At 36.2% G+C, this 19,025-nt stretch overlaps 1 protein-coding gene across 3 annotated transcripts in view; it reads left to right on the top strand.

Moving 5' to 3' along the window:
- Window positions 1-19,025, top strand: part of LOC134650950 (guanine nucleotide-binding protein subunit gamma-e) — a 55,639-nt gene that overhangs the window by 19,172 nt on the left and 17,442 nt on the right. For all 3 annotated transcript variants that reach the window (XM_063505907.1, XM_063505908.1, XM_063505906.1), the window contains exon 3: window positions 1,089-1,211. In XM_063505907.1, the coding sequence (XP_063361977.1) occupies window positions 1,099-1,211 (113 nt within the window). In that variant the 5' untranslated portion in view covers window positions 1,089-1,098. The remainder of the gene's footprint in view (window positions 1-1,088; window positions 1,212-19,025) is intronic.

The raw sequence follows: 19,025 nt of genomic DNA, 5'->3' as shown, positions 1-19,025 counted from the left end.
ACTTTCGGCCAACACTGCCTTTAACGTCACCGAAATAGCCTTTTGTTTCGTTGAACATAATTATTTAATATCTGGGAGACCGAGCTTTGCTCGGAAAACATATAAAAACTCAAAAATGAGCATTTTCTCAGAGATAAGACCTAGCTAGATCGATTTTTCGGGCCCGAAAACCCCCATATAGCAAATTTCATCGAAATCGTTAGAGCCGTTCCCGAGATCCCCGGGAACGGCTCTAACGATTTCGTCGAATAATTTTAAATAATTATTTTAAAATGGCATTCATTGATACATTTTTACGAATGATCTACTTATATAACTACCTACCAGGTACCAACCTATCCAGGTAACTCGATCGTATGGACTATACAAACATCTTTCTTTGTATGCGCAAAGCAATCTTTGTATATTGCCCAATAACTATTTATTACATTTGTTACAATACATTTGATAAATACACCCATTATCCTTAATAGTTGACTTGTTCACGAGCGGCCTGATATATATTTCGGCCATATTTCCCAATATGTCGTAGGGAAACCGCCGAAGAATTATGGAACACAAAACATCAACAACTACCGGGCATTTGCCTTAATTCATTAATTTTACATCACAATAATACCACAATGTTGAACTTTAATCTCATACAAATAAAGTTAAAAATCGCTTGCAGTTACAACCCATACCAAGTTCGCGCAAGCTAACTTTTGTGTGTATAAAGGGGTTGTCATAGAAACTTAAAATGTACTGCGCGCGCATAACTCACACAAACGCGATTGAAGCTCTCCCCTTATTGTGCGAGCAAGATAAAAGACACCGTACAGTCAAATGCAAACTCTATTACAATCAATTAAAGCTTCCCTTTCAATAACCTATTTTATTTAAAAAAAATAACACATTTATTTTTGTTTAAATCCTGGCCGAAAACAGCGCATTCCATTTACAAATTCCAATTTCAAACGCTGTTCTGAACGCCGTGTTACGATTCAGGAGTTTATGTTATCGAATGTACGCTCCCCCGTCCCTGTCTAACATTACTCATTCACTCTAATACATTACACGTGTTTATGTGTGCGTGCTTTATACCACAGATTCTGCGCGATGGACCCCAGTATTCTCGCAGCCATGGACAAAGAGGCACTGAAAAAGCAGATCGAAAACATGAAATACCAAGCCTCCATGGAGCGCTGGCCGCTATCAAAAAGCATTGCTGCGTGAGTAGAACATTCCATTCTTAATTTAAAAAATCGAACGCGTGACGTCATACGTGGAGTGTACAAATTAGGGCGACGCTTCGCCCGGGAGTGCCCTGTGGATTGTGCATATATATGGTGCTTTTTTTTTCAACGTTACATGGGATTATCGCATGAGATGTGTAGGCGTCTGCCATGCTAGGCAGCTTTTTGTGGTTTTTACGGACGCATGAAAACAAGAGGGGTTTTCTGTGAAAATTATACGCGATTGTTTTTAAGGTTATGTTGCTAAGGCGGAGAGTTGCCTGTTGCAATTTATTTTATTTTTTTATTGATTGATTTTTCTTATAGTGATAGTTTTTATAATCTTACTTTTAGTATTTACGATTAACGTAACCAAATTCCCATACCTTATTTTGTGATACCTATTTTTGTTATGCTTCTTATCATAAATACTTCCTCAATACATTACTAAAACAACGAACGTAGTATATTTAGTTTCAGTGTCAGATTATAATACCTAATGTCATAAAACACATTTCCAAACAAAATAAAAATACAAGAAAAGAAACATTTTTTATAACTTTTACAAAACGAAATATTTTAATAGTGAAAACCATTAATTATATTAGTTATAACAAAATAGCTTAATACTACATAAACAAGTTAACATAGTTTAATTTTACTATTTGTTTTACGTACTCGTACAACCTAATATGTTTTGAATATGATAATGATTATATTTCATAAAACTAAAAGTCTGCTTAAATATATAACATTTTCACCGTATTTAAAATTAAGTAGCTATTTGTGTCAGTAGCGAAAACTATAAAAACTAATTCACTCTTTCAAGAGGAAAGGGACGTCCGCTTCTCCACATACAAACGTAGTCCCCATTTTCCTCTCTGGATATTGACATTATGTATGGAATAGTAGTTTGTGTTTACAAGGGATCAAAATGATATATTTCCGTCAAGGGCGTACATTGAACCATGAATGAAGCGATGGATTATAAAGTAGAATCCTGTGCGTAATTAGGGATTCAAGTGTTAACGCCCAAGACGAAATAATTTTGATCACACGGGACACATACTGCTTTTCACATCAACTTTGAGGAAAATAAAAAAATCTTAGTGTTGACACAATCTGATGCTTAAACAGATTATTTAAGCTAAAAAATAATGTGCAAAAAAAATGTAAAAATAGTGTGCTAGAACAGAAAAGTGTTACTTTGATCCCTCCTAGCAGGGAGGAAAAGTGCCACTTTGATCCCTCCTAGCAGGGAAGAAAAAGCTCTTTTCCATATAGGTGGTGTGAAAAATATTTTAACATTATTTGATGTAGGTATATTACTACGTTTGAAGTTTTTTAGATTTTTTGATTATTGTAAAAATTAGGAGCGAAAAATTGATTTCATACAAATTTTTAACTCTTATGTTACCTAACTTAAAAAAAAAAAAACGTATAGGGGCATAGCTGTGGCTGATATACGTCAAATTGTATTATTTTTAATAATACAAAATATTTTCAATAATGTTAATATCCAGAGAGGAAAAAAAGAACTACGTTTGTATTAAAACGCGATTTCGCACGGGTCCTCCACTTTCGTCTTAAGGATGACTTACGTTAGACCGGGCCGTGTCCGGGCCGAAGCTTCCGAAACTTCGTTTTCTATGGACAGCATCAGGTGATCATCTGATATCTGTCATAGAAAAGTAAGCGCCGGAAGCTCCGGTCCAGGCACGACCCGGTCATGGCCCGGTCTAACGTGAGTCTTCCTTTAAGTCTAATTTACAGAGCCACATTTTGGTTCGCCCTGTGTTATCAGTGGATGGTGTTTAGCAAAAATGTGTCAACCCACATTCATTTTGCAATAAAATGTCAACTTTAAGCGTCATTTTTTTGAGTTGACATCTTAATGCGTAATTAATGTGGGTTGACACATTATTGCTAAACACCATCCCTGTTCTTCACCATAAATTTACCGACAAACATTTCGCACATATAATGTATACATTAGGCATAATATATCTTGAGTTTTATGCGATCACAAATGGGGTTGTTGCCCCACTTACTTTATTTTATAGGTCATTCATTTCTCTGTGTCTGGAGGCAGATGTTATGGTAATTTTCGTAAAAATATAATGTTCATTCCTAGATGTTTTATCTTAGGACATATTCTTTTCAATATAATTGGAGAACGCATGCAAGAAAGAACCAAAACTTTATGACACGCAAACATTTTAAAGTTACATTTTTATACAGTGTACTAGACGAAGTGTTGTCATTACGAGTCGGATTTGCGCATCAAAAGATTCAAAAGTACCATCACACTATTGAATTAGCTATAAAGTTATTGCTGCAGTAATGCTGCCTACTGCATTACTAGCGCAAATGTGAAATTTTATAAAAAAACGATAAAATAACCCTTTTGACGTTTCTTGTAGCAATGCAGTCAGCTGCAGTACTCAACAGTATTGCACCGCAACATTACTGTAACATTAATGCTAGTGTAGTCTAAATCCGGAGGGTACCTTAAGACAACGTAAAATTGAAGCACAACCCAACCCATCCGTTCCTAAAAATCAATTTAGTTAAGTCATTACACACTGAGCGAGTCGAGTGCGCAAGTTAACAATCCACCGCCTCTAACCCACTCCCTCGGGCGTTCATTGAACATGCTTCTTGCCTTGTATTTACCCTCGTTCATTTTAGATATATACCTACTTAGTATTCACGTTTTTCTTACTAAATATGATATGACCTTGATTGTTTAACAGCATAGCGAAATGTGCGAGGGTTTCAAGACAAGATGGTTAAACAAACTTTGCTACCGAGTGAAACACAAAAATTTTAGCACTCCAACGCGAGGAAACTACTAACTGTAACACATTACAAATCAAAAGGTACTATATTAAACATTTATCATTCAAAATGATCACTTAGAAGTAAATTCCACCAGCAAAAATTTGGAAACAACTCAAAATTTACACCCATCCATCTAGTGGCAAAGTAATTTCTCTTCTCATCAGTTTATGAAGAAAAATTAGAGCCTATTAGAGCTAGTACGTTAAACAATTATTATGCAACACACAGTTTTGTAGACCTGCCCATTAGTAGATACGAAATCTCCAAAAAAGCAATTTATTTACGACTAACTCATTACACACCCCTGCCCTGTTTAACAATCCACTGCCTTGCGCTGCGCCCTCGAGCGTTCTGAACATTGTTGTGTACCCTTATTAACTTTAGTTGTACTACATCTTCCTTGTATTGATTCGGCCTTGATTTTGATGATGGGTATATGCATTACGTTACCATTGAAATTAGGGTTTTGATTATAGAAAACTCGAAGAAATACAAGTTTTTTTTTGTGATTTTCTTACATAGTAGCTCGTATATAACTTTGAAGTAAACCTGTAGGTGTTGGGAAGCTTTTTAAGTGTCCTCTCAATACATTGTTTTTTCTTAGGATTTTGCTTGTCGATGGCAAGTAGGTAATACCTTGCCTATCTATTTTGATTTTAAAGTTTTGTATCTCATAAATCTATAAGAGTATATAGACGATTCGATTCCCAAATTATAGCAAACAGAAACAATTTTATTTACTATGAAAATAGAAAATAACGTTACTATCAAAAACACGATCAGGACGACTGGTTTCTAGTTTTTCGTTTTGTTTTTTATCTTCGTGTTTAATTCGATTCGTGTTTATCAATAAGATAATTAAACACGATGACATTGACCCATTGAGTGTCCGATTTCATTTAAATCTTTGAGACCAAAACTAGAACAGACAAAATGTCCAAAATGATCAAATACTGGTCTAATTGCACGGTGATATTTGTTTACTAAATTATCTTTAACATAAAACCAATAGACTATGATAGTACTAATAAGAAAATTCAAAGGGAAAAAAAACTTATTTATAGGGTACCGATAGTAAACTAAATTTCTCGTTAGCAAAACAGTGTTTTGCTTTTCAAACGTCATCCTGAGACTTTCTTATCCAACTTTAACCAGACTGTAGCACTATCATCAATCACTACCCATCAATGTCTATAACACAAGAGCCCAAAGTCATGCCATTTCAACGGCGTTTACGACTTTTTATCCAAGCGTAATAAAATCGTTAGACAAAAGAGCCTAAGTTCATTCTTTTTGCAAGGCGCTTACGTCTTTTAGTAAAAACAGTGGTGTCTCTTGGGGGATATACTGTAAGACCCCCACAGTTCACGGTTTTCGAACACGTATACTTTCTGAATTTTATTGACACACATTGGGATACAATGTTACGGTTGAATGTTGTAATATTTTCGCACAAATACAGGTATTTCGTTTCATTATTTCGATTACTAAACAGACTCCATTTGACATTTTATGTTCAATGGATCAATTTGGAGGAGTGAGCAGTCAAACCCAAGGAAATGGGTTTATGAAAATAGAATTTTACCTATGTAACGTGGGTGGAATTCTTATTTAAATTACAATCTAGACTTATCGGGGTTTTAAAAACTAATATAAAAATAGAATTATGGTCAAACTCAAATTAAAAAACCCTAGTGACTGCTGTAGGTATATCTATGAATATCGTATAAACGTATAGCACAAACTAAAAATGACGCACTGATTAACGTACCTAACTATTAATGAGAGAACTATGGAACTTCCTGTACAGTAAAGTTCTAACGAACGTAATAAAAATAATAAAATAAATAAATAAAAAGCTTTTATTTCAGGCAGTACCCATAATAACTAACGTTTACAGTTTCGTGGAACTACATAATCATTTACTGTTAAGAGGATTATTTTGGCAAATAAAAAAATGTTTGTTTGTTTGTTTGTTTTGTTTGGCGCAAGCGTGGCATGAAATTGGAAAGGAACAAAAGTTTTACCTCAATAACTCTAATCTAGTTTTAACGTTGTACGTACGTACAGGGGAGATGGTCGTCCTCTTAGCATTGGTTTGCAATCCATCTAGGAGAAAGATACTCCAAAATAAAACCCGAAATGGAGTTTCCGTAAGGCGCGAGTAGGGTCCAACCTGAAATAAGCGGCGGATTCCTGCAGCCGACCTGTCTCCACAAGTATTGGCTCGCCTTTCCTGTGGGATAAGACAATGAAGCCGAGAGGGTAATGCAGGTGCTGGGCATCCCTGCGTTTCCTTAATTTCGGCCCAGGCGGTGTAATAGGATATTTCTCCGGTTTTACGCCATAAATCGTCTGCATTAGACGCTAAGGCCAATGATGATGAGTTTTTACGTGATTTTTTTATGGAATTCGCCTTTGTAAAAACGTGTAAGAATTAAAAGTAAAATGTTGCGTTACTCCCCTCTTAAATCACTTTTAATACATAATGTAGGATTAATTAATAAGATAATTAAACAAATCTTGCCGACATCCATGGCTAAAAAGGAGAATGAAGCTTATTTTCTCTAAATTCACCCCTTATCAATATTTGTTTTAGTTCTTCGATTTTATGTTATTTTATGGCTTAAGTGCCAGTTGCACCATCCTCACTTGACAGACTGATCAAAGTCACCCGGCGCGCCGGTTTAATATGAAACTTTCCTTTCCCTTACAGGGATAAGTTCGCCTTTGTACCTTTATTTTTGTAAATATTATGTAAACCTGTGTTGAGTACAATAAAGTGATTATTACTACTACTACTACTTTCCATACAACAAAATTTAGCGAACTCTTCAACGATGACAAACAGTTTGGTGCAACTGGCCCTAAAACTGTCATAATAATAACAAGGGACCAAGGAAAACCGCCGTCGTCACCAATGGGTTTCATCACAAACACGGAAGTATATCTCCGGTTACCGCGATAGTTACTCATGAAATAAAACTACGGAAGTATTATAAGTTAGAGATTGCAATGTGCGCGTCGGACACGCACTCCGTAGGGAACAGCGTGTCATAAACTATGTAAGCATCCACAGACAAGACATCGTCTAGACTGAGCATAGTAGCGCTACCCCCTCTGCCACAAATATAATAAGGTAGTTTTACTCCATCTTCGAGTCAAAATGTCTTTGTGCGACGTCCGTGTCTTTGAACGGACCAATCACGGCACGGGGACTCGCTCACCTCGTCCCCCGCACCCCAGTATTTTTGGCAGCATCGGTTTCATGAAATATTTGCTCTAAACTCCGTCTAGATGATTCCTAGTCTATGTAAGCACCAAACACTATTCTACCGAAAAGACAAACTGCAGTATTCTTGCCACTGTTGTCGTTCCCGTGCCTGCCGTGTATATCGATTTGGATTTCCTTTTGCGAGTCTGCGTCATATAAAAAATGGTTCAAGCATTTAAGGCCCGCAGGTACAAACATTACATGCATTAATTAATAATTACTATCATATATGTACCTATACATATTTTATTCCATAATGTATCATACATTATTTATACATACACTAGCTTATATTAATTCACTTCTCATTGCGCTGATTAAGGAATGACTCATTATTTTCAGAGAACTCTTAATTGTTTATCCAAAAATAAATTAAAACCATGGTCGTGAGACTCGTAAGTCAGGTACACAAATTAAATAATAACGCCTAGTCACTTGTTAAGTTCGATAAAAGCTATAAAATTGTTGACGGAGTCTTCATTCGGAGGCTTGATTCCTGAGTTGAGCTTAAAAAATACTCAACAAACAACTCGACTCAGGCCTCAAAAGCGTTGTAAGTTTATTAAAGTACAGATCTTCGTAATAACGAGTCCAGTTCTTCAAATATAGATTCAAACCACTCGAGTTCCTACTGAAACTATTTCTAATCTATTTGTTAATGACCTCGCATACAATTATGATCCATTCTGGGTCAAAAGAGTAACCCATAATACTTGGCTAATACTTTGATCGATTGGGTAGTTTATCATCGGAAATACCCTTTTACAAGTTGCATCAAGATAATAAAACATATAGGGATTAGCCTATCACACGATTACTCATCGAAATAAAAGCAGTATACTAGGTTGGTTTACTTTAGTATGTTTGTGTTATCGGGCTCACGATGAATCCGAAAGATTTTAACCAGCGACGGAATATATATAGACGAAGCTCTTAGAACTTTTTTGAATAAGATAAACGATCCATAGGTATGGTCATATGACCGATACTTGTCTGACACATCACTGAAAGTCATCTCTTCTCAGAATAGAGTAGATAATACTTTATTGACAAACTTTGTACAGAAGATGACATTTATACAAGAACATTGTCCCAACAGTTACCCGAAATGGGCGTGCAATGTTTACTTACATCTACTTAATACCTTACCTCTTAATAAACATATTACATACCTCGTTCACAGCTTTGAATATACACAATTTTCCGCTAGTTAAATTATTATAGTAAATACTTTCTAATAATAGTTAGTTTGTCGAGATGACCCAAAATGAGTCTTGGCTCCATAAGAGCACGCCATTTTACCCGGTCCTGCGCGCATTTACGCCAGCTTTCACTGACGCCGAGCTCCCGGAGATCAGCTTCCACTCTATCCGCTTATCGATACTTACGATGACCTAACTACACTGAATTGCTAAAGGACGGAGCTACAAGTCGCATAACTCCGTCCCGTAGCAATTCAGTTTAGGTCCTAAACAGAATCGCAATAAGACATCATGGTAAGGCCCCAGGACGGCGTCCAGTCGACCCAAATATGCCCTCTTTACAGCAAGATCTTCACCCATTCCTCTCCATTCATTCTTCCTTAATAAGATTGTTTATTTGTTCGGCTTTATCTGCTGAAGCTCAGTCAACGCCGGACCAGGAAACTCGTAATTAATTGTAATGTTTGTTGTTTTATCCATAACTTACCGCATAAGTATGTTGTTTGTCTGAATAACAATATTGTAAGGAATATCCTACTTATATTATGAAGGATTGTAAAGTTCCAGAGCTAGCTAGAGGGTTCTGGTCTAAACCTTATTTTGGGATGTCTTTGCCCAACAGTGGGATGATGTAATGATAATGATTAATATAAACGTGCAAGCTAGCGGTATGTATCCTACTCAATCTCACAAAAACAGCTAAAAATACATTTAAATATAACTTCCCACACCAATAGTTGAGACTTGAGAGCCTGAAAGATCATGTACATACAATATCTTCTATTCCGGGGATCTAATACCTATTAAGATAGTAATAATATATCTCTATCTTTCTGTTTGAAGAAATTTCAATACTGGCAGCTGATGGATCATAATTATATATGTTAAAACGGGTAATGTTAGAAGGTTAATTAAACTCAAGTTTACCCTGGTATAACTAATATTACCCGAACCTTTTGGGTAAAGTCCGAAAATTTAAACAACATTAATCTGTTCGGCGTTTACCCGTACACATATACCCAACAGGCTGAGTAATCTCAGAAGTAATGATACAACACCTAACATTAATCTTTTAACATTACCCGTAACATATACATATAACCATTAATATAACAATAAATTACGATATCGATGTCACTAATATTATAAAATTTGCGAAATCGTGTCTGTCTGTCTGTCTGTCTGTTACCTCTTCACGCTTAAACCGCTGATCCGATTTAGTTGAAATTTGGTATAGAGATTGTTTGAGTCCCGGGGAAGGACATAGAGTAGTTTTTATCCCAGAAGTCATCCTTTAAGGGGGTGAAAAGGGGGTGGACGTTTGTACGGGAAATCGATAAAAAGAAGCTGCCCAAATTACTAACTCCACGCAGACGAAGTCGCGGGCAATAGCTAGTAGGAAATAATTCCCTAAGCTATAATAACATAAACATCTATCGCGGAAATCACCCCCTGGAAAGACAAGCGTGACGGACACATTTTGTCGGGACCGCCCTACAAGCGCAAATATCACGTTTGGCCCAGAATTAAGATGTCAACAAGGTCCCGGAGGACAGAAATAAATGGGTTCTTAGAATCCGTGCTCGTTGTCAAAAGAAAGTTTGGTGTTTGAACCTAATACATATTTTTACTTAAGTAGTTAGTGTTGCTGAAACTTTGAATGAATATTAAAGCCTTTACTACAGGTTATTTTTATGGAATAAAAATATATTTCATAAGTAAATTTTTTTCATGCTAAAATATATCATATATGATATAGTTGGTCAAACCAATTTGTCAGTAAATAGGAACAAAAAACTATACTCATCCTTTTCTTTTGGGTGCTAGTACTAGTGTAAAACAAAGATAGTATGATTACCCCTGTCTATGTTTGAAATCTGACAGTCCTTTGACACACTATAAAAAAATCGTATAAGGACAAAAATCAATTTTATGTAGGTACAAGCTTTTTAGGATTCCGTACCCAAAGGGTAAAAAAAGCGGCCAAGTGCGAGTCGGACTCGCCCATGAAGGGTTCCGTATTTAGGCGATTTAAGACGTATAAAAAAAAACTACTTACTAGATCTCGTTCAAACCAATTTTCGGTGGAAGTTTACATGGTAATGTACATCATATATTTTTTTTAGTTTTATCATTCTCTTATTTTAGAAGTTACAGGGGGGGACACACACATTTTACCACTTTGGAAGTGTCTCTCGAGCAAACTATTCAGTTTAGAAAAAAATGATATTAGAAACCTCAATATCATTTTTAAAGACCTATCCATAGATACCCCACACGTATGGGTTTGATTAAAAAAAAATTTTTGAGTTTCAGTTCGAAGTATGGGGAACCCCAAAAATTAATTGTTTTTTTTCTATTTTTGTGTGAAAATCTTAATGCGGTTCACAGAATACATCTACTTACCAAGTTTCAACAGTATAGTTCTTATAGTTTCGGAGAAAAGTGGCTGTGACATACGGACGGACAGACAGACGGACAGACGGACAGACAGACAGACATGACGAATCTATAAGGGTTCCGTTTTTTGCCATTTGGCTACGGAACCCTAAAAACGGGACCCTATTACTAAGAATTCGCTGTCCGTCCGTCCGTCCGTCCGTCTGTCACCAGGCTGTATCTCATGAACCGCGATAGCTAGATAGTTGAAAATTTCACAAATGATGTATCTCTGTTGCCGCTATAATAACAAATACTAAAAATAAAATAAAATAAATATTTAAGGGGGGCTCCCATACAACAAACACGATTTTTTTGCTCTATTTTTTGTTGATGGTGCGGAACCCTCCGTGCGCGAGTCCGACTCGCACTTGGCCGGTTTTTTTTAATCGACACAGGTGACACTGACATCAGAATGATATCTGAATTATGTCATTCAGATATCATAAGTATCGGACATTTTACTCGTACTGGTCCGTATGTGTATTGGCGCGAGCGAGACAAAGAATAACTAAATGACATTATTATTCAGATATCATTCCGAATTGGCCTGATATAAATACATATTTTTGCTCTGTCTAGTCATCCGAGCTAGAGCAAAAGGTGATAAAATACCTAACGTTTTTAAGTGAAGGATATTAAATCATAATTGTCAAATTAAATGTAGGTAGCTTTGCAAAACTCCAGAAGTGCTTACAGAGGGCCTACCGCGAACCACGTTCGACGTGTTGCCTCCCTGTCACACTTACGTACGAATTCACAAGTGCGACAGAGAGGCAACACGTCGGACGTGATTCGCGGTAGGCCCTCTGATTCATTTAGCTTCAGATTTAATTACTGGAACAAAATTAACTCCTTATGGTTGTAACGAAGATCATAAACTTCAATTTCCACGGGGAAATTAGTTTAACAACCCTTTCATCAGAAACAAGGATTCGAGAACAAATAAAGCCATCTTACTGCCGCCATCAAATATATCGGAGCTGCCAAGGTGATCAAAAATATCTGAACATGCACGTTAACATCTTGATAATAAAGGCTTCGTTCAGATATTTGTGAACACTTTGAGCGCTCTGATTTATCTGGTGACTAATGTACCTACAAAATTATTGAATAAATTTATTTTTAATCACACGATGGCATATTGCACGACGCTTGAAATTTTAAAATTATGACTTACTCGTAATTTGATGGAACTGATGCGGATTCACTTTGTTAGATTACCTAAGTCTTAGGTCCTAAGATATAAATGCATGAAAAAAACAACGGGTTGCACTCCGGGAGTGCCGATAGAAGTGAAAACTCAATGACTAGTCTAAAATGTCTGCAGCACTATGTATAATTGAATTGACCCATCCACCTCTCCATTGAAAAACTTTAGTTCCGAAATTGTTGGTGGTTGTTGGAGCTTGTTTAATATTCGAAATTCAAATTTGTAGCGTTAATTGTTTAAAATTCGAATAGAAATTGTAAAGTTACCTTGCAGACGTCGTATCTAAATGTCATCTATTACAATTGGCAACAAACTTATACATATTTACACCTACTTTCCACTTTAAGCAACCTTGTGTAGTTTCTAATAAGGATTAAAATAGATTTGCGCGTACGAAATTACAGTAATGGTCGTTGCGGCAAATTTGTAATTACAGTTGAAACGACCTTTCTTGCTTTGAGATAAGGTTGTTAATTGATTAAGGGGGGGTTAAAGAGAGTTGCTGGTTCAACTTACGCCTTACGTTACGGTGTCTCGAGTTTAACGCTACGTCTTACGTAGGCGAACAACGCGCGAACGCCGCGCGGCCGCCTCGCCGCTTCGCGTCTAAATCGCTCACGTACGAGTAGGACATACCTATACGTATCAACGGTTTGTTTCATCCGCGCCGTGACGCCGCCGCGCCGCCGCCTCGCCGCGCCGCGCCGCGCCGCGTTCGCGCGTTGTCCGCCTACGTAAGCCGTAGCGTAACAGTTTTCCCCACCTTCGCTAAAGAAGTTTTCACTTCAAAAATGCATCTTCAGGAATACAATACGGCGAACAAAATAAAGAGGTGTTGTTTTGAATAACGTTATGATTGAGAAATTTGGTATATATAATTAAATCTTTATTTATGTATAATTTATAATGTTTACAAGTTACAAGGTTACAAGGAAAATCAGTTTCACGTTCTAATTAAACAGGGTATTCGTGCTAATAAATTGTATATTCACACGTTTGCAGTTGGCAGCATTACTGCTGCAGTATTGCGGCGTGAGAGTGGATATTAATTCGTTTATTATTAAAATTCTAGACACGTTTTTCGAGACGTCAAAGACGTACCCAAATAATATGTAGATTTCGTATATCTAAGATCCTTCACAGCAATCTAGTTACGAAAAACGTGTTTTTTAAGACAATGTTTAAAAAATCTTGAAAAAATAAGTATTCATTTCGTTCAAAATCCGGTAGACAAAAAAGGAGATTAAAGATTGAAGAACCGATAGCCGTTTGTCTTTTATATCTATCTGTAGTGCAAATGTAGAAAATACGATTCAAAACTTGTCAAAAATCGATGAAAACCGCAGGTAGCCCCTTAATGCTGCTGCCCAGATTTCTGACATTTGCGGCAGCAATGTCCCGTCGCAATTTTGCCGCAGTAATAATCTACAATAGCGATAGCAATTTCATTATGAAATACATTCGTAGGCATTTCACCTCAGACTATTTTAAATACGCGACGTTCCCATCCATATATATTATCTGACCGCATACTGTTTATTGGTCGGAATGCACACAAACACATGTGAAACAATACATTTACGAATACATTTTGCATTTAACACCCCAACGTTACACGTTATAACGTGTTGCAGTAAATTTGGTTTGTTGTCTGACCATAATTGCATTATTGGCGGTCGGTGGTCTATGACTCAATTTGGACGCGCTTTGCCCATGCTTCAAGCAGTATAGTGTCGTTTTTAGGGTTCCGTACCTACCTCAAAAGGAAAAAACGGAACCCTTATAGGATCATTCGTGCGTCTGTCTGTCCGACCATTCCCCCCTATCTTTCCCCTTTATCTCCGAAACTACTGGATCTAAAATTTTGAAAAAAATACACAAAATACATAGTTCTTTTTTAAATGTGCAGTCAAGCGTGAGTTGGATTTAATGGACGGAACCCTTGGAACTGGAACGAGAGTCCGACACGCACTTAATTATGATATTTTTTGGACATCATAAAATATTATCTTGAGAGAATAGTTAGCAGGTTAAGAGCAAATAACGTTGAATTCATAACTGTGTGATTGCTTTATACATTTATTCATTATGTACAATCAAAACTCTTAGATATACCCTTTATTTTAGTCCAAAATGCCCTAAAACTTTATATTTTGTGTTCTATGGGTTTTTTCTTACTCTGGATCTCTTTCTCGTAAGGTAAGCGTACTAGTGCGCGACATGCTAATGCCCAATAGATGGCACCCTGCTGACACCTCTATTGACAATGACTTAAGTTTCAAGATGGCATGTATTGGGACCGCGTCGAGCACCAGTACGTTTACCTTACTTAAACTACGGACTGCTTAATATGGCCTCCGCAAAAATAAACAACTCTCCTCTAAATGCACCTTTTATTTAGATGCTTTCTCTGTTTATCTATAAACAGAAATCTTTTACATAACTACTACAAAACCTCGCACCCCGTAAGTAGGTTAGCTCGTTTTTGTCGAAGGAAAACAAAATTTATGCGTATCCAAGCCCTCCCAGTATAATATAGCAATAACATGTCATCACCATATTGCGAGCACTTCTTCGGAATAACTGACCCAAAAAACAACCCCCTACTCTACCCCCTGCCACAGATTACATAATACCTCCACCAGATACACCACTTGACAAAAAGGTTGACGAATTATTAACAAGCCACCGACCAAATTTTCCCGAGGCTATTTTAGCGTATAATCTTAAGTCGGAGGGCAAATAATTTGTGAACATTTTTGTGGGTGGTATTTTACTTGCAGTTTATTGTAGGTTTTGACAATCACACGTGCTCTTTTTCTTGACTAATTATGATTTTTTGGATAAAACATCACTACAACATTTAAAACATTTTAAAATTTCGTATTGGCCCTAAGTGGCAAAGTTATTTACTTATGGTCGTTGCGTACATTTTATTGCATCCTGATCTTGGTTTTAACACTTTTAAAAATGATACCGATTTAACTGGTGATGTTTATGGCAATTAGGTATGTCTTTGGTAACCCTGTACTATATAACTACTAACCTCTTTAATGCATACGTTTCGGTATAATAAGTATAGTCCGTCAACCAAATCTTGTCAGTAGCAATGTAAAGCAAACTAAAGTAGGGCAACACTCAAAGAGCAGTATTGCGCTAAGAAAAGCAGCAATGTACATCGAACCAAAATTTTTTTTTTTCCGCTGAGCGCGCCCTGCGTACGTCAATTCAAATTGTCACTCGCGGTTTATTGAAAAAATTTGAAACATGGACGGACAATTTAAAAGCGATGTTAAAACAATGTTAATCAAAATGATGAACAAATTTGAAGATATCAAAAAACAACTCCCTAACGTAGTGCTTATATTCTCTTTGTTCCCTATCTATGTCTTCTAAAGTTTACTAAAATAAAATCATATCAAAATGCAGATAATTAGATAGTGCATATATTTGTTATTTACAATATAATATGCCACTTGTTAATGAAAATTAGTGTACTCTTCTGGATGAATATGACATACCTGTGTAATTTTTTTGATTGGTATATATTGTACAATAGGATTACATATTAAAAATAAAACAACTGATATGTGGGTGTTTATTTAATTTAAAGGTAAATAAGATAAGGGTCACTTTAGCTTACACTATAATTCAGGTCATTAATTGAAAAAATATAATGAAGTTACCAATGTTACCGGGTCACTACAACCAAGCATAATACTCTGTATATAAATAGTCACAACTGATTGCTGAAAATATTAGACATGTGGGCCTATGGACGGTTTCCAGGACACAATTTATGGTCTTGTTTGGATAGATTTAGGCATACGTTTTAATTTTATTTATGTCTTTTAACCCTAAAACAAAAAAACTGAACATAATCTTAAAAGTTCGAAAGAGTTCTTCCAGTATGTACTTGTCATAACCTCAATTTTTAGTAATGTTTACCATCAACGAGCATGATTGTACATTGTAGGCCCCTTAGCTTTGCTTATTCTTATTTAATGTATTGGTATTTAATGGTGACAGCAGAAATATCTCTTGAAACAGAAACGATTCAGAATGAAAACCAAATGAAAACAAATAAGGTGACGGCTGTCATTCACGATCCACATTCCACAGATAAAACACAGATGACACGCATTTTGGAATTATTCGAACACAGTGTTGCTAACCCGCGATTTTTCAAATTTGCCGCCTTTTACTACTGACAAGATTTGGTTGACGGACTTTAGGTAGGCATCCTGTCTAACAAGTTGCATCCAATTTCATTTAGCCGTTTCTGTCTGATTGCGTTTGTGTGTCTGTGATCCGAAAATCTAAACACAACTTGTTTTGTGATGTATCTGTGTATTGTTTTATCTGTGGCCCAGTGAAAGGGGGTGGGCTTATTAGTGACGTCAATATGGCACTAATTTTGCTTCTTTTGCTTTTACGAAATTGGTTCAAAGTTTGGAGTGTTTGAGTGACGCGCGCTATTTAGGTTAATGTTGTTAGTTCATAATTTATTTAAAGTAATTTAGAGCGCTGGTAGTGGAGATTTGAGGTCAAACCGAGGGTTGTGGTTTCATTTCTATAGATTTGTGAACCAAGCGGGTGCAGGTAACTCTTTTAGTACGTATGTAAACGGGAAATCACTAAGTTCAAGAGGGGTTGGCGTTTTTTTTTTTTAACTAGAGCCCGTACCATGAGTCACTGACAGTGTCAAAACTGACATTTACGCTATCGAGAATGTAATTTACTTTCTATACATCTCGTTCGCACAAATAATAACGAGCGAGATGTATAGAAAGTAAATTACGTTTTCGACGGCGTTTATGTCAATGCCAAACTGATTGTAGCCGTATAGGAGTTGGTCATGTGTCATGTCATGTGGGTTTAGTCATTACTGTCATTAGTTACGAAAGTAGTCGAAAAAAGACCAAATATTTAATTATGTTTGATACACCGTGGCACACACTTGATTACATTATTCTCGGCAGTATTATGAATCATGTGTAAAATTTTGCCATATTAATGTAATATTTCGATACACAATCAATTTCCGTCATTAGGTTTTTGCAAAGCGTACCTGTTTTGTTTTATCGTAATAACAAATAATTTATTAAGTTATTACGATAAATTATTTCTATGCTGTTCTATTTTAAAATAAAATTCTCATCGCAGCATATGATTTCTGTTTGTTTAGCATTCTTAATAAAATTTTCTACTTAATAATAACTTTCGATTTTATGATTAATATCGCTAGAATCAAACAGTAATTTCATATAGGTACAAACAACCTCTTATTATTACAAGCATGCCTCTACGTAATAACATTTTAAAGTCCCCAAACTTGCCTAATAGTCCTAATACAATAAGTGACGTTATCTATGAAAAGGGACCTTATTGTCGATGGCGCTTACGCCATTATTAACGATGCTCCGATATAAATACAAAGCCGCGCGACGCTGTGCCCATCGACAATAAGGTCCCTTTTCATAGATAATGCCCCATATGGTATAGATCTGTTTGCGGCAGAACCAACAAAGCGGCCTCTAGGGCAAAGTTTAGAAGTAGCAATTTCATTTTTGTGTAATTTGTAAGTAGGGTTTGCAATCCGGATCCGGAATGTATGAAATTATCCGGATCTGGATCCGGATCCGCGGATCTTCCCATACATTTCGGATCCGTCGTGCAAACCCTATTTGTAAGTAAAGCCAGTGGACGATTCTTGTTTAATAATTTGATACAGTTTTCATTATTTTGATACGACTTGTTTCGTGTCATCAAATAACCAATCGCATCAATAAGTGGGAGAGAAGCCTTAAGGTGACAGTCCATTTCCAACGACAGCTGCACTACTGTTCATTTTACTATGGAAATTGACAGTAACAGCGACGCGTTCAGTACCAGTAGTGCAGCTGCGGTCAGAAATGGAATGTTACCCTTATGAAACAACACGTTACCTCATTGCATTTCGTGTGATCCAATCAACGTTAGCGGCTCATGCTGATTGGTGCAGCGGCGGACGCTGGTTCAAAGTCTTGTCAAAACAAGATATAAATCTTGTAAAATCGTAATAACCAGGCCTCGGAGTTTTTTTAGCACGGTAAGACTAAGGAGAGCTATGGAGTCTTTGTTAACATTAAAATTAAATTCATACTCATACTCATCCTCATTAATTAAGTTCGTCCGAATCGTTTTATAAATACTTAGACTACTTATATGTAATTAATTCTGTTTACATATATTTAATTAAATGTTATATTATAAAAAAGTAATAATATGTATATGTGTATGTTAATATTATTATATTACCCATATTGCAGTGTCATCGCTCCAATATTTTATTTAAGTACTTAACGTACCTACATACTATAATTACTGTTAAGATAAGGAACTATACGTTGTCACTGGCCGCTTTAGATAATGCACTTAATGACATCATATGTCATGTATCAACATATTAAGACGTATGATTTGTTACTTCAATATATTCATTTAAGGCAAATTTCGGAATAAATTGCTGATTTCATTATGACGGATCCACAAATATCTGAAATTTTGCACTGGATTGAACCGTACAAAGATCTTATATACGATCACGAAAAATGTGTAGTAATGTGTGTGTCTTGTGACGTACATCTCACGCAATTAAGACACACTTTTATATTAAAGCATGTCAACAGCATTCTACACAATACAAAATCTCGCCAACGTTCTTCGTTTATATACAGCGCTGGATAGAACCCTATGAAGAGTTAGAGTATAATACCGAGGCCACTTATGATTAAACCTCTTTACCTAAATATGTGTATGAGTAAATCAGATGTCACATTATGTCATGAATATATAGT

Source organism: Cydia amplana, chromosome 9 (assembly GCF_948474715.1).
Source record: "Cydia amplana chromosome 9, ilCydAmpl1.1, whole genome shotgun sequence".
In the NCBI taxonomy this organism is placed as follows: Eukaryota; Metazoa; Arthropoda; class Insecta; order Lepidoptera; family Tortricidae; genus Cydia; species Cydia amplana.
The sequence above is the reverse complement of the archived record's forward strand: the minus strand, read 5'-3'. Positions and strand labels throughout refer to the sequence as shown.